This window comes from Haliaeetus albicilla, chromosome 22, assembly GCF_947461875.1.
Source record: "Haliaeetus albicilla chromosome 22, bHalAlb1.1, whole genome shotgun sequence".
In the NCBI taxonomy this organism is placed as follows: domain Eukaryota; kingdom Metazoa; phylum Chordata; class Aves; order Accipitriformes; family Accipitridae; genus Haliaeetus; species Haliaeetus albicilla.
The window spans coordinates 7,734,218-7,751,247 of NC_091504.1; the positions used below are offsets into that span (position 1 = coordinate 7,734,218).

The 17,030-nt window shown below is 51.7% G+C and overlaps 1 protein-coding gene across 9 annotated transcripts in view; it reads right to left on the reverse strand.

Annotated features, from left to right (window-relative positions):
* The window catches only part of LOC138690478 (ankyrin repeat and fibronectin type-III domain-containing protein 1-like), a 256,553-nt gene that overhangs the window by 168,515 nt on the left and 71,008 nt on the right, over window positions 1-17,030 (reverse strand). For all 9 annotated transcript variants that reach the window (XM_069809572.1, XM_069809571.1, XM_069809569.1 and 6 more), the window contains 2 exons: window positions 12,643-12,836; window positions 5,661-5,878 (listed from right to left, as the gene is read on the reverse strand). In XM_069809572.1, the coding sequence (XP_069665673.1) occupies window positions 5,661-5,878; window positions 12,643-12,715 (291 nt within the window). In that variant the 5' untranslated portion in view covers window positions 12,716-12,836. The remainder of the gene's footprint in view (window positions 1-5,660; window positions 5,879-12,642; window positions 12,837-17,030) is intronic.

Sequence of the window (17,030 nt, forward strand, 5' to 3'; positions counted from 1 at the left end):
TGTTTATCACATATACCTGCTCCCAGTTTGGCTTTAAAAAAGTGGGACGTATCGTACTGTCCACATACACCACCAGGAACCCCCTTCTCTACCATCCCGGCTTTGAGTGGTCCCCACAAAGCTGCCCCCTCTAATTCTTCCCCACAGGAGACATTTCCCTTTGTGTGGAGATGCTAAGGGCAGACCCATAGCACACTGTCCTCTTCCCAAGCTATCACTGCTTTTACTACAGGCACTGCAAAGCATTTGCTGGGATGCAACAAGCTGCCATTGCAAATAAAACCACGCTCGCCAAAGAAATGAGCTGGGTATGTTTCAGTTTCGAGCATTACTGTGTCGGTCAACTCCTGCACTAATTTGCAAAGCGGAGTGATTCACAGGCAGCCTCTCCCACTCGGTGCCTGCTCCCAGGGACTGCTCTGCTGCCTGTTCTCTAGTGAATAAGCTGCTATCTAGCTCAAGTGTCATGTTATTTATCAGGTTCGGTTTTGCTTTTTTTAAATACTCAGTGAACAACGGTCAGCAAGTGATCAGTTTGCCAAGGTGGGGTTGGGCGCAGTTAGATGATACGGTGTGCATACCTCATCTACCTTTGCATTTACCTCCTCAAGACACTCACTGCAATTGTGCTTTGCAAAACTGAGGGCAGCATGTGCAGAGATCCGGTACAACTCTCATCGCTCTACTCCACCTCTTCATGAAACACAACTGACCTGCCTCTTGTATGGCTCCAGCCTCTAATTTCTTTTTTTGTTACACTGAACTACAGGGCACAAACAAGTATCGACTGGCTGTTTGCCATTTTCTGAAATCAGGTATGACAGAGTATGGTTTTGCAGCAGTGTCTGAACATAACCAAATAAAATAAAGCAAGCAGGAGAGTGTTACCACTGGTATGATTTCACTGGCATCAGTGGGATTACAGCAGGGCTGAGCCTGGCTTTGCTATCACCATAAGCATCACATCAGAGCCTCCAGCACTGGCTGCATACAGAAGACAACGTGCTGCACCCAACAGACTCGGTAAGTCCCTGCACACTTAGGAACAAGACCAAACCATTGGGATAACGCAGGGATGGGTCCCTCCAAGCAGAAACCATTCTGCTCCTGGCTCTGCCTGGCACCAACAACCCAGACAGAGATACTCACATCCCATGGACCAGTGCTGCTCTGGGGCGAGGCAGCTTCTCACCTGTGTGCTCCAGCTCCCCAACATCACTGCAGTGTCCATCAGGTACAGGAGTTTCTGGACTGAACATTATCCATGGAATAGGAAAACCTCGATGGGTACATGTCAGCCAGTGCTTGCCTCCTACAGCCCAGGCACTGTTAGTAACTTCAGTGAGCACCAGATTTGATCAGGTTTCTGCCACAAAGCAAGTTTGTCTCCTCACTGCCTCCTTTTCCCAGGCTCTGCCATTCTGCTTAGCCTTTTCTCCTTCATTATGGGTTTTGTAAGGCAAGGATTACCTCCACTCAACTCATCTGTAGAGCTCCCAAGACAAACAGGGCTCTAAGTCTTTCCTGGAGGGCACAGACATTTCATAACAAAATGACAGCCTGGAAAAAATACCATACAAAAAATAGTAATAATTTAAAAATAAAATAAATCAGTGCATGAGAACACAGCCAGGAAAGAACACAACCTTAAGTCTCACCTACTTGAAACATGAATGAACTAAAGCAAGCAGAAGTGTCAGGCCAGTTGGGGCAGCACCAGGGATGGCAGAGCTGGACCTGCTGCTGTGGCATGGCAATGTCAACCACCGCTCTCCTCCATCTCACCTGCACAAATTGGCTAACACTTCTGTGATGCACAAAGAGCAGCATTTCATTTTGGAGGAGCAGAAGGGTCAGGATAGAGACCTGCTGCAAATCAAGCTAATGACCCATCGGCCAGCACACCAGGACCCAGGGCACTGCTGGCTCTTCCTCTTCAGGGAGCAGCAGGATCTGCTCCATCAGCTTAATAGGTTTCCTTATAACATCACAATGTCAGTGGGCAATACCAGAGCAACTGGCCTAGATACAGAGCACTTCAAAATCCCAAGGGGAAAAAGAAAGAGTACAAATTCACTCATAGCCCTGCAGTAATCTGCACTGACTGTCCTAGCAGTCATCACAGACAGTGACTCAGTCCTGCGCAACCTCCTTTAATGCTCCGTAAGGCTAATACTGAGTTTAACAGGGTTAATTCTGCCTTTAATGATCAGGGCTCCTGTGAAGACAAGAATTTTCACCACAGCCTGTTAACGCAGCCACTGTCACTCTCCTCCTCCTCCCAGGCAAGGGACACTGCAGAAGGTCCCACTCCTGCTCCTTGCTGCCCGTCTTGGAGGCAGCACAGAGCTAGCTGGGCACAAAACCCAAAACAGTCCCCTGTCAGTCACTGAGTGACCCAAAACAACACGCACAAGGTCTCAGAGCACAGTCCCAGCCCCGGCCATGGCTACCGCCTCCAATACAGCACAGACACGCTGGACCCATGGAGGAAATGTGGGGGATCCATGTGACAGACAGATGTCAAAAGCAGTCAGTGCTCCTCTTTCTCAAAGGTGGAAATATCGCCAACATTACAAGCCTTAGAGGAGTTAAAAGGAAAGCCTTATCAGAAAGAAAACTGTTCTGACAATCACAAAAATTGGAATTCATTTAAAATTCAAATTATGCAAATTCAGGTAATCTGTATGTGCAGATCCATCACATGCCAGCAGTGGGACCACAGACACATGCCACCAGCTGCGTGCCTGAGGGAAATCTGTCCTCCGCCATGCTCTTGGACGAAGGCAGGTGTGCTCGCCTCCAGCGGACACAGGAAGGGCAGCCGCTCCTGGGAAACAGGGCCAAGCAGGATTTGCAGGTGCTTCCTCTGCACCAGCAGGGAAGTGGAAAGATGCCTCAGCAACACCGGCAGCACTCCAGCATGCCATACCCCAGAGGTGCAGGGAGGCAAGCCTCACGTGCTTTCACACGAGCTATAGTAAATTCCCTCTTGGAGAAATCTTTGATGCTCATGGCCAACACAAAGCCTTCACTAGGCAAAGAGCCTAATCAAATGGATGCAAGACAGCTGCACAGCACAGATGCATGCGGGCAATAGCTCTGCCCCATCTCCATGCACCCTGCCAGGTTAGGGTCCTGGCAGACCCCCTAAAAGCCCTGCACCAGGAGCCTCTCCCCTCACTCAGCAATTCCCAAAATAGAAAGCCAAGCAGCTGCATCGCAAGGCAAAGGCAGCTCAGACTGTCAGCACAGAAAGAGCAAAGCCAGAAATTTAATGTTACGAGCTGGGTAAGTGCAACAACCCAGAAAAATGAATCAAGCTTTAAACATGGACTTTCCTAAAAGGTCCCAGATGAGCCACTGCAGGAAAGGCAAATCATATTCTCTCCTGTAAATGTTCTGCCATGCACGCGGAGAGCGGCTCTCACCTGGCACCAATTCTTCCACCAGCCGTGCTCAGAGAGCCAGGGCTGGGCAGAGCAGCCGTCGCACAGCGGGCCAGGGCACAACGTGAACCATGGGGAAACTGCAACGCCTCCAGCACAGAGATGGAAAGTAATTACCAAATCTAGGGAGGATGTGGAGCCCAGCACTAGCTACCTATTGTTGGAAATAACTTCCCCAGGTTGGCAGGACCTTTACTTTGAACTTAAAAAACAGGCTCTCTAGATATGTGGGGTGTACTGGTCCCATACCGGCCTGAGCCTCAGCTAATGAGCTGCCAGCTCAGCTTCCTGCACACTTGCTGCCCCAAGCCCCCGCTGAAGGGCCCTGCTGATGCCCTTTCCAGGTAGGATGAGTCTGCTTTTCTCAGTAAGTCTCACAAGGTCACAGCCCGTGGCTGAGCCTACGGCAAGAACATCTTTTAGCTGTTAAAACAAACCAGAAGTGACATAGCAAGAAAAAAAACAAACACCCTACAAAAATCCTGCTTTGCTCCTTGATGGACAGTCGGCTCCGTGAGTACACCAAGGAAAGCTAAAGGTCCCCAAAACCTTGTGAAGTCAAAGGCCCAAGCAAACCACCTGCGAACAGCATAGAGAGGTGCCGGCATGGTGCTGAGCAGGCAGCAGCTGGCCCCACGGGCAGGGGGCAGTAGGTTGCCCCATGGGGAAGGGCAGAGCCCACCTCTCTGCAGGCATGAGGATGCTGCTTGGGCTGAAAGCCCAAGCCCTTCCACGCCTTTTGCGCCTATCTCCGCTGCAGAAGGGAGGCTGTGGGTGACAAGTCCCACAGGGATACTGAAAGACCATCTCTGAAACCATAACGGTCCCCAACATCTCAGCAACTTCCCGCTCTCCTGGGCACAGCTTGGGTCTGCAGATACAGGCTGAAGGACAGATAAAGCAGACATACACGCCTTACCCCACAGCAGGACGGCCTCATCTTAAATGCCTCCAACACCTTTCAGCTGCTCATCGGGCACCCCATCCCACTTCTGCTCGTCTCCATCCCTGAGGCTTTCACCTGCCTCCTGAGCCTGAGGCAGCAGCTCCCACAAAGATGGTTCACAGGTGCCGCTGGCAGCACTGGCATTGTGACCAGCTACCCCAGACTCACCCTCTCGGGCATCTGCTGCTGCTGCTGCACACAGAAAAGCATTGAGACACTGCTGAGGCCAGAACTGTCCTCGCAGGGAGAAAAGGAGCAGTTACGTTCAACAGTCCATCCGAGCACAAGCAGAGAGGGCTAGCCCCCAAAACCACACTGTACAGCAGCGATGCAGCCCAGGGGACACCAGAAGCAGCACCAGTCTGCGCGACCCAGCAAGGGGATCAGGCGCTCCTCTGGGCTAGAGGAAAGTTAGCAAATTCAGGGAGTCTCAAAAGATGCATCTGTCCAAAGCCTACAACTGGGTGAGCACCGCTGTCTCAGCCAGCAGCTCTCAGCAGCACTTTGGGTTGCAAGGGCACGCACTCCCCCCTCTGCTCCCATTGTACCAATGCTCTCACCCACTTCCAACCAACACTGAGTGTTTCTCAGCACCGGGACACCTGAGCCCTCATTACAACCCTGAGGCCGGTAACGAGGCAGGAGGAAGGCCATACGAATCCCTGTATCAGGTGTCTCTGGGAAAAAGAAGAGGCAAAGCCCATTAAACATTGATCAGAGTCTCCCTCAGCTGCGGCGCAGCCCTGACATGTCCCTGCCATCCTGCCACCAGGATGCTCTGAAGGGCCAGAAAGGGCTGAGCTGCCCCAGGGTCTCGGTGCTGGCTCATTGCTCGCCCCAGCCCCTCACTGCGCCCATCTGCTGGCCCAGGGCAAGCTCCTGAAAAGACCCAGTTGCTCATGCATACGAGGCAGAGGACAGGAACACTCATTTCCTGCTTTCAACCTTGTTTCATACTTTGGACAGCGGCACCCAGAGAAAAGGCACTCGCCCCACACGTCACCCAGCTGAGCAACAGCCGCCTCTGAGCCAGCGACAGCCCAACGGGAAGCAGGGAGCCAGAAACCCTACCAGGCGAGGCAGGCAGAGGCTCTGCCACGATGAGGGCAAACTCGAGCTCCTGCCACCATCTGCTCAACCAGGCCGGAACAGCCTCTTTTTCTTTTCTTTTGGTAATGCTGCACATAAAAACAGCTCTCTGACATGTCGGTGGTTTTGGAAAGCTGCATGTGTTAATGCAGGGGGCCAGACACCCCGATACTCACGAACTGCCGCCGCAGCTTGGTCTTGACGCGCTCGGCCTTTGTCTCCACCGGGTGGACGGCATAGCTGAGGGACCCCAGGTGGTTGTCGACTGACAGGCTCTTCCTCATGTAGAAGGAGCGGGTGCGGAAGTAGCTGAACGGGGCATCCTCCACTGCCGTGCCAAGCTGGGGGTCCCTGGGGGGGTCCGTGCAGTCGTCCTCCAGCCGCCAGGCCTCCCCTGGGGAGCAGAAGGACATGCCACCCCATAAGAACCACAGCCCAGGCCATGTCCTATCCCTCCAGCCCAGCGGTGGGGATACCCAGCAGACAGCCCAGACCCCCTCTGCCCATCCCACACCCACCAGCGTGCCATGGGGTATGGGTGCTGCAGAACTCAGAGGAGGTCGGAGAGCCCATCCATCCCTACCACAAGCCCCTGTGTACCCTTGCCCCCACCTGCCCCAGGCAACAGCCACTGCTTCCACCCTGTCCAGCCTCATGTACCCACAGCCCCTAACATCTTTCTGGCAGGAATCGGTAAAACACAGTTGAGCACAACAAAGACTTGGCCAGAGTCAGGGCCTTCAGGCACTACTGCAGTATAAATATTATTACTCAGAATAATCAGCAGACCAAAATCCTAATACTTAAAAACTTCCTGCTCTTTAACTCTAATAGGGTTATCCCATTTAAAAGGGTCATTTATAAAGAAATAAAAAATTTCACTCATTCTTCATCACCCCAAGTCCAATAAGACATTCCACATTAAAGAAAACATTTGGGGCTTTTTTTTAAAGGAATAAAAATCCTACAATCAGAACCACACACAGTTCTTGCTGCTGGCATTAATGCTACACACCTGTATCAAACCTCTCTCCTGTAGGTATTCACATGCTCTGTACTTGGTGACGATAATAAATCTTGCTTTGTGAATGGGAAAACCGAAGCACCACAAATGTTGCAAATTGCAAAAGAATTACTGCCATCTCCTCCTCCAGGAAACTCTTTATGGCATGGCCAAGAGCAAATCAACAGCCAAACCAAGGACAGAAACCAGACCTCTGGTCTCCTCGAGCTCCACACAGCCCATCGCCAGCAGCACCATCTGATGCAGCACTGCAGGGCTAGAGTGCCTGGATACAAAACCTCATTGACACTGAGAAAGCAGCAGCAGCAGAGGACAGTCAGCATCACGCAGAGCTGGCGTTCCCGGGGTAGGACTAACCATATTTCATTGCAACAAAAGTCAAAAATAACAAAACGCAATAGGAAATGTCTCCATAATATCACCGCTCTGCTCTTTTCCGAGCAGCTTGGATGCCGCATGCTTTTTGCTGCCAATCTCATCTTTACATCTGGAGTTTGCCTTGCCTCCCACACCCCAGCCAAAATAACTTCTCAATAGCCATAACAAATAAACAATAAAACCCTCTTGTTCAATTCTTGTAAAAATGATCAATTATTAGCCATTGCAGCATTAAAGGGCATCTCACATGATTGTCTTCAGAAACTCTCCACCTCCTGCAGCCTCTTCCCAAGGCAAGATCATTTGTCTCTGGTTTCTAAAAAACCCAGCATCTTCAGGCATGAATGACCATGATCCTGCTATGCCAGGGCTGAGGAGCAAAATACTTCCAGAGTTTAAAAAAAGTACAGGCCTTAAGGTAAAAACCACCCACAAAGTGAGTGAAGTCTAGTTTACCCTGCAAGGCTGTGGGTTTTACATTGAATATCATGAGAGACAGGCTGGACACCAGCCTCAGAGCAGCAACCGGCCACTCCATCTTGTGTCTCAACAAAAGTGTGTCTTCCCCAAGCTCCCCAAGCTTTTTAAGGTATAAAGAGAGCTCACTGCGTGTGAAGTCCTGCCAGCAGATCTGAAGGCACCAAATCAAAACCAGCAGAACCAAGAGGACAAGAGGGAAGAAGACAGAGAGCTTAAAAATGCTAACAAAGAGGCAACCTGGGGTATAGCACTACCTAGCATTGCACCTTTTTTTCCTTTCCTACTTTCAATTTAATAAGCTGCTGCTGCTCCTCTCCAAATGTCAACTCCTACAACACAGGAACTGCTGTTTGAAAGCTGTGATTATTCAACGCACAAACACATCAATCGGAGCCCAGATCCAGACTGCCACTGTGAGATAGCATCGCTCTGGGGACGCATCAGGAAACTCCACGACACAGGCACTAAGCCCGGGAGGAGACCCACCCAACATGCAGGAAAATCGCACACGGAAGGAGGAACCAGCCCTGGTGCCCCCATGCTCATCTGTGATGGCTCAGCCACCACCCACACCACCCTCTGTCCCCGAGGCTGTCCCCTCACAGCATGCCCGGACACAGCCACCACTGCCCTGCTGTCCTGGGTGAGGCAGGGCCAAGGCTGCATGCTGAACGTAGCCCAGCTGCCAGGGTACAAGGGAAAGGACAGCCACCTGCTGTACCCACTTCTCTGTGCGGGACGCCTCTCCTAAGGATGAGTTGGGTTTCAAGTCCCACAGACCAACAGGGTCATATCTGATCCCACTGATGCCAGTTTTCCCAAAGATTTTGCTGCTCTTGGTCTCTTCTCTCTCCAAGGGGCTACAGGCAGCTGTATCCTTCAGCACAGTCCTGGAGCTGGACCAGAGGCAGAGCTGCTCCCTGGCCTGCCCAAGGGGTGATCCTCTCCAAACCTCTCCCATGCTTGGGCAGAAGGGCTATGGTCCCTCCTCCCTGGGCATGGGGAGCCACCGCAGAGGGAGCCAGGACCTTGTCTACCCCAAAAAGCTTTTCTACATGCTGAAAGGGCTTGTTCCTGATTTCTACCAAACAAGTAAATCAATGGTCAAGCCCAGAACAGATAGAATGGCAAGATCAAGAAGACTCTGGAGAAGAAATGCCAGGGACAGGAACAAGCCCGCAAGCTGGAAGCCAACCATCCTTATGCTTTTCTGCCTTGAAGCTGCTCACCCCTCTACCACCCAGAGCTATGCCTGGCAACATCAGCACCTCTAAAATATTAACCATCTTCTTGGGCTTGACAATAACAATTGCTGGAAAAATCTTCTTTCTCAATTTGAAGTGTTGGGGAGGACATGTACCAAAGGACAGACAGGGCAGCAAGGACAGAGACCCGCTGCCTCTCCAGTACTTCCTCTCTCAGCACGGACAGGCTGATCCGTCAGCCGCTGTGAGCAATACTAAAGGTTTTCCTCAGCACCAATGCATGGGCTGGTGTAAAAAAACCCCTTCTGTTCCTCTTGCACAGGGGGTGGCACATTGCCCAGTTATCAGGCTGAAGCCTCAGAGCCCAGGGTCTTCCTCTTGTTAAACAACACGCTACCAGGGAGAAGAGCACATGAACCAGCACCACTACCTAGCTGAAAGCACAGCATGGGCACCTCTGCTAAGTTCAACAGAGACACAAGATTGACACTCATGCAGACGTTGTGGAAGGCCATCCAAAACATCCCTGTATCAGGAAAATTAATTCCAGAGTCCCAGTCTACGCTCAAATCCAGCCTCTTCCTTTCAGCTTCTTTCTTTTCCTCCCATGGGGGCGTAATTCCCAATAAGCTTACACCAACCATGCTACCAGTTAGCTTCTTCCCAGCTCCACAGCGGGGCATGGAGCCAGTTTCCGAAGAGCTCAGCATGTTGTGTGACAGACAAGGGACAGAGGAAGCAGTGAAGAGCTCCAGCATGGTCTACTCCTTCCAGGTGTAAGGCTGAGGGAACTGCAAGGGGTCAGGAATGCAAAACACACACAGCGGCTTCCCTGTGCAGGCTGGCAGGTAAGAGCTGCAGGCAACCAAAGGCTGAGAAGCAGCCCCTGCCTGCTGCAGAAGGAAGAGAGCGCAACAGAAAGTGTTTCTCAGTCCCACCCCTAAAACTTCACAGGGGCACAGAACAAGGATGGACAAGCAAAAGGCAGCTCATTTCTCTGTGCTGCCAGCACACGTGAAATCTCTTGGCGCACTGCAAAACGTGACACCAAATGGATGACGGTTTGCACGAGGCAGGTGCTGCCCCTGCCCCTGTTCAACCAAGCCCCATTTGCTCATGTCCCCCTCGCTACATCCTGGGCTCGCAGCCGTCAGGAGTTTGGGGTTAATCCAGGAGTGTTGCTCCAGGCAAGGGGTTGAAGGACAAAGACAGAGAGCTCGGAGCCTGCCCCAGCTGACCACACCACCACTTGTTGCGAGTTACCTGAAGGGGAACAACAAAACCAGACCAACAGGAAACCCAGACCTGTTCACCAGCCCAGGCAACTACCTGGCTCACTAAATGAGAGGGAAGATTGTTTTTGTGAGGAAGAGAGGGTTTGGCAGGCTCATCGGCCACAGGCTCAGCTCTTCTGCACATCCTTAGGGCCCCAGCTCCCCACCAGGCGCCTTGGTGCCCGCACAAGGACCTGCACAGGAGCTGTGGTGCCACAGCAGGATAATCTCCTGTGACCTCCCACAGAGTGACAGGACACTCCCCTCCTCCAGTGCTGCCACACTGGAACCGGGACACACAAAGCAAAAGGCTGGGGAACACATCCCAACAGTCAGATGAGGATGCCGCACCTCATCCGTGACGGAGACGACAGCTTCTCCCACCTTGCTTGGCAGCTTCTCTGATTGTAGCCCCCAGGACAGCAGCGAGCCAGAGCGTGGTTTCTTCCCCACAGAGCGCTGAACTCTCCCTGAAGATGAGCTTACAGCACCTCTCCCATGAACAGCCCTGCTCCTGCCAAAGCCTCATGTCCCTGCAGGTGAGCCTCTTCCTGAGGTAGTTTTGGCCACATGTCCCCCGCTGCAGCTCGCCGCGTGTCCCATCCCCCCCACCAAACAGGGAGCGGTGGCACCCGCTCAAAGCAAATTCACAAGTTCTTTAAGGAAAGGATCTTGTCTCCCTCCTGACACCCTACAGCCCAGCTCTCATTCATAAATACTTGTGGCAATCCTGCTTTCCTCATCAGCATACCAGGGCTCATTAACCTCCCGCACCACATGCTGCTCCATTCTTGTCCTGCAGTCCAGATGTCACACCCTGCTAACAGTCCAATCCCTTTTATTTTTTTCCCCTCCATGATAGCATGCCAATAGCCTTAATGAGTAGCTAATTAGCAGTTCCTAACGGAGTATCAAGGAGCCAGGAAAAGAACCTGGGAGGATCTGGATAGAAAACAACTCCTCATTCATTCATCCAAGGCTCTGGCTGTGGAGGGAGCCTTCCAACCTACAAGGGTTTTCACACTCCTCCTTTTCTTGGCATCCTAGGCACCTTCTAGCCATGGATAAAGCAACATCCTAAACACTTGTTACATGCAATCAGGGCTCCTCCTTACACCTGCCGTGCAGCACAGGCTGCGCACAGGGTTTGCTCTAGGGTGGCTGTTCCACGGTGTACAAGGATGTCTGCACTCACAGGAGAGGAGGTGTTTGCAGCAGAAGGTGATGAGGTTTGCAGTGGGTCTGACTCACACTGGGACTTCATCCCACTGTCTTACACCAGCCTCCCACTCCCTCTCTCCACCTCCAGCACGGCTCCCTGGAAGCACCAGCACACACCAACTAGGCACCTGCTGGGTGCAGAAGGGTGCTATGGATGCCATGTCCTTCATGGTGTATGCTCTCTCAGGCATGAGTCCTGAAAGCACTTTGTTTCACCCTCTACCTGGAGGCAGACCTCCATCATTTATTCAGGTCTGTCCTTGCAAACCACGATGCAGGAAATCCTGATGGCTCACAGAACCTCACAAGCTATCTTCGATTCCAAGCAATGGAGTTGCCTGCAAGTACCTACCTACTCACAAGTGTCCCAATCCCTCATGTCCCCAGGAGTCAGCTACACAAGCTTTCCCACAGGTCTTCCTCCCATACCAAGACCCACTCTTAAAGTTTGGTGGGCTGAAAGGAAAAACATGGGTCCCACACACAGCAGAAAACAGTTACTTGACTACTGCAGCACACCCAGGAGCACCACTGCAACAAGCACAGCAGGATGGGCTCAGTGACATGCCAGTATCCTTTCTGTGCACAACTTTTAGTAGAATTAGTAGTACCAGGAAAAGAAACGCAGCCTGCAGGGCCTTAAAATTAATCCAGGGTTTGGACAGCTGCTCTGCTGGGTAGCTCACAGTGATCTGACTGTGAGCAGGTTAGATTTGAAAAAAAATAAAAATAAAAAATCCAAGAGTGCTGTTTGAAGGGAGCTGTTTTATAAGGATTTTATTTAGCAGTGGATTGTCAGCCGTGGCTTGCAGGCCTTATCTTTGTTTCCGTGCTCATAATCCCTTTCCCTATCATTTTTATGGCCCCAGCATGATTCCGCTGGCACCAAAAGCACTGAAACACTTTGGCCATCAACGGTTTTGCCAATAAACTTGTTCAGAGCAGCTGGCCCAACCATATCAGTATTTCATCAGAATCAGCATACAAGTAGAAGAACATGATAAAAACCCTCAGCTAACCTGAAGGCCAACACACACTACCAGACTGGGGAGCATTTGCTACAGCAAATCCCCACTCCAGGCCAGGACTGTGGGAAGAGTACAGCAGTGCTGCTCTCTGCCACTGCTCCTGATGGAGACCAGCAACGAGTGCCCTGAAGCCATTTCATGCCACAGAAAAGAGACACTTTGGCCTGTTGCAGAGGCCAGAGAGCCGCTGAGGCAGCAGCTTGCCCCAGCACATGTGGCCAGGAGATCCAGCTCACACAGAGGCAGAAGGCTCTGAGCATCACCTCCCCACACTGGGTGGCTTTCACAAGCTGACTCTGCTTTTTCATCAGTGTAATATGAAAGATGGGGAGGTTGAAGTAACTGGCTCAAAGAAAGGCTGAGAGGGGAAAAAAAAACCCCAAACCTCATCAAGAAGGGCTGGTTTTGGAGCAGGATAAACCCCGTACAGACTGGAATTGGATTTATATTGTTATTTGTGCCCCTGGAGAAGCAGGAAACACTTGCTAGGATTTTGCAGGCCTCCTGGCAGAAAGGGGTGGAAGCTCCCCCAGCACTGCAGCACTCACCGGTAGAAGGGACCGTACAGCCTTTCTGGCAGTCAGAGGCAGAGTGCTTCTTGTAGGGCTTCTGCTCCGGCATCTCCTCCCTGTACGCTGTGGAGTCGAGAAGGGGAAGCCTGCTCAGGACCGGGGACTGCGGGATGCTGGGCAACGTTCGGGACTTCCCCAGGAGCGGTCGCTGCAGCTTTCTGTCCAGAGACCTTGAGGGGAGAAAACACAGGGCATACCCCTTTCAGTAGGTGGGATGGCTCTTCATTCCAGGACCCTTCTGTAACACACAATGCTGCCACTGGACTGAGAGCATACAGTCCTTCCCAATGCCAGACGGCACCCTTCCTTTGCAAAGCTGCTGCTATTTCAGTAAAGCTTTCTCCCATCACCAGTGTATCTTAATTAGGATTTGCATTTTGAGCTGCAAGCCACAATCAGCATAAACAGCACATGAAGTACTCTAATGCCCACCCCACCTCAAAACTCACAGATAAGCAGAATTAAGAAAATAAACAAACCAGAGGGTTCAAGACTGAATTGACACAAATTGCCTTTAGGAGAGTAAAAACCCCACTTAGCACTGAGCATCTCCGAGACACCAGAATCTGTGGTGGAAACCACGTCATTCAGGGGTCCCAGGCATATGCGCTATAGGGAAGGTCCAGACTACAGCAAGACAGACTCAAACAGACACTGTAGAGGTCACAAAGGTGTCATGAAACATGTAGAAACACAAGTTCAAGGTCTCTGTGGGGTTAAAACTCAACCAAGTCTGATGATGGGGCTCAAAAGCTGCAGGGGTGACCAAGATGCACATCAACATGCTAGCAGTATGACCACAAGCTGCTGCCTCCTCCAAAATCCCAGAGTTTGCTGAGCCTCGCAGTGGGGCATGGGAGCAGGTCCCCCTTCTCCTGCTTCACCCCGCAGTCTCCCTCAAGGGATGGTCCTCAGGTGCTGCCCTCAGGGATGACACTAGCCCAGGCCATGCTGCAAAAATCCCAGAAATGTGATAAAAAGGAACAGATGCCCAGCACCACTGTGGTGTGAGGAGATGTGGGGGGACCACTCTGTGCTGAGGGCTACAGACTGGGATCCCCCCAAGGCTGTCCCCCATTCCCCGCTGGCGCAGAGCCCGCACCTGAGCCCGACCGAGCTCCCCAGCACACCCCAAGGGGGCTCAGCAGAGGTTCCCTCCTCACACGAGGCTGTTCCTGAATCTCATACTGAATGGTATGAAACCTTTATGTTTCCATCCAAAATTCAATTCTTAGCTGGTTTATGCTCATTTGTTTTTGTGCCAATATTAACCTTTAGCTTAAATAATTATTCTCCCTCTCCAGTGTTTGCTCCCATGATTAATTGCCATTATACCACAGTCACAGCCCCTTTCGGCCTGCATTTTTCTAAGCTGATTAAGGCAAGTTCTTTCAGCCTCCTCTCACAAAAGCTTTCATTCCCCATGGTTGTTGCCACACGCCTTGCTTGCCTTCCCTCCAGCTTGGACCCAGCATTCTCCACCCATCCCAGAGCATCACACAGAGCTGAGCTCCCAGTGTGGACGGCAGGGCAAGCGCTCTGCCTCCCTGCACATTACAGCACTAAATTTTATCCTATTTCCACTAAGCCAGTCCTCAGGGTCACGCAGGGAGAGTCTATCATGCAAAAGCTCCTGACCCTCGGTGGCTGCCTGTCACCGCTACGTTTATTATGATCGTTTTTCACTCCCTTTACAAATGTGACAGCAGCTCCCAACTGGTGTTGGCATCTGATGTAATTCACAGGCGAGCAGCGACATGGGGGCTGGGGCAGAGCTACGGCACCATGCAGGACTCCTGCAGGACAGCAATGCATCAGGCCCACTGCAACGGACACGGGCAGCACTCAGGTAGAGGGCAGGAGCCAGAGCCACCAGGAGCCAGGCAGCCCCTGCACTCACCACCGGGCCTCTTACCCAGACCCTAAAAGATGCATCCATCAGAGCAGGGATGGGGACCACGCTTCAATACTTAGGTTCAGAAATTTATTAATTTCTGCATTAATTGCATTCACCCTTGATTCCCAAGTGATGCTGGTCTGCTCCACAGAGCTGTCACTGAGCGCTGTGGAGATGGGGACAGCTGCAGGGACAGCACTGCCCTGGCCCTGGAGAGGCACCACCACAGCTGCACCAGGTACACAGCACCATCCTGCCCACTCCAAGCTCCATGCTTCACTTGCATCGATGTGAAAACAAGCTACGCCAGGAGATACAAAGCCAGAATTAGCATCCCGAGTTGCTTCTATTTCAGTAAAACGTATGTACTTCTCGTTGTAACACATTTCCCTGGCACAAGACAACAGGGATGTAACTTAACAAATCGCTGTGCTGCATAAATGAGTCCTGGGCTCTGCTGGAGTTCAAAACATTCCTTTTTTCCAGCATGTAAATCTCAGTGCTTTTAAACGCACCTGCATATAGCTCCATCACCTGCAGAACAGCATTAGCATTTTAAGTGCTAACAGCCCTTTGTGCCTACAGTGCCACTCTCACAAATCACATGGGGGTAAAAAGGGAAGAATTCACACCCTTAGAGGAGCAATTTTTAAGTTGTATAGCTGCAGACAACAATTTATATCAGAAAGAGCAAGCAACTAGAAACCTGTTTAGATCTGAAATCTGAACTCAAATTCCCAAGCACGCTGTGGCTCCATGGACCTACCATCCCATGCACAACTCCAGAGGCCTCAGCAGCAAATGTCAGCCTGATGCCACCAGGAAGTCACACTGCATCTACATATGCTTCCCAAGCAGCCTCCACAGCTAGGCGTTATCAAGGATGCCACATCCCATTAGGAAAGATCCCTGACGGAGTGTAAAGCTCAATTAGAAAAGCCATAATCAACGCTGTTACAGCCTATATTTAGCTGCTGTTCAGCATTTTGGTAGAAAGGAGAGCACATAATCAAGTCTTGACAAGGGTGGCAAAATCCTTCTGGCTGCATGCAAAAGCTCAGGCAGGAGCCCAGTGACAGCTCCATCTCTCCCAGTCGGCGGCCAGATGGGGAAATGTGAGAACAGTCACCAGGGCACGGTCCCCTGTCACCAGCCCTGGGGACAGCCACAGGGCACAAGCTGTTTGTGCCAGGCAGGGTCCAAAGCCCAGCTGACTGCTCCAGCATCCCTCACTGGAGCCACAGCCCATGACACCCGGGGGACACGGGTGCTGCTTCCCTATGCTTTTATTGAAAGCAAACAGGCTAAAAAAAGCCACTATGACAAAAAAAAGGCGAAAAAGAGAGACAGAACATATCTCAAAAGATGTGCTGTGTCCGGCACCTTCCCCATGGTGATGTCCTTACCGGATGGCTTCTCCATCACCCCAGGGAAAGAGAGGGGAAGAGCTGAGCAGAGATAAAGGGAAGGACAGAGAAAAGGTTAATGCAAGTTAAACCAGGGAAAGCCAGATACTGCATCCCTCCTGCAAGCAACTGCACACACACCCCCAGCCTGTCCTCCCTACCTATTTTGATGTGGGAGAAGCTGCTTTCCAGAGGGCACTTCCCAGCCCAACCTAGAGAGGACAGAGTCCCCAGCTTGCCCAGGGTAAGGATGAAGTCACCACACCAGCCACAGCAGAAACACAGCAACAAAACAGAAATAGCAAGTGGGGAAGGGGCAGGGGCGGAGGGGGGGAATAACCCTAAACCCACTACTCTCACAATCCAAAGAGGACCCCAATAAACCTCATCGATTTACATGATTTCCCAGGGAACTGAGCAAGAAAGCCTCCCACACATCTCCTGGAAATGCCTGAGGATGGTGACCCTCCAGAGATGTCCCATTCCTGGGAAGAGGGAAGCCCTCGCCCTGCCACAGCACTCAGTCCCAGCAGCTTTCAAACCCAAGCACGCACCACGCTAATCCAGCTCCCCGCAGTCTTCCCAGAGCCAGGCTGCTCATGGAAAATGGGAAGGAGAGAAGGAGGTTAAGCCAGGAAGCAAGGGTAAAGAGAGAGAGGGGCAGAGGATCAGGGCATCAGCTGCTCTGGACCTTGCATGCCTGCTCCAGAGCTGTGGCTTGGTGACAGCCATATGCCCTGACATGCAAGGCCATTTCCAAGCTCCGAGGGGGACAACGCGTGTCCCAGAAAGCTCACAGTCCCAAAAGGCAAATAAGGATTCAAAAAAAGAAGATTGAGAGGCCAAACGGCTGCTCTTCCTCCTGCAGGACCGTGCAGAATTTCACAGGTAATTGTGGGTGGCTCTTCTACACCCTCAGTCAATTAGTGCACTAAATCTGCTGAGCAAAGGAAGCTTATAAAGCTGAAGGTTTGGGGAAGAACAGCTAAATGACATACTGAGATTAGCCTGAGACTGACAGAGGACGGCAGGGATAGGGCCCAGGAGAGCCCAGTTATTGC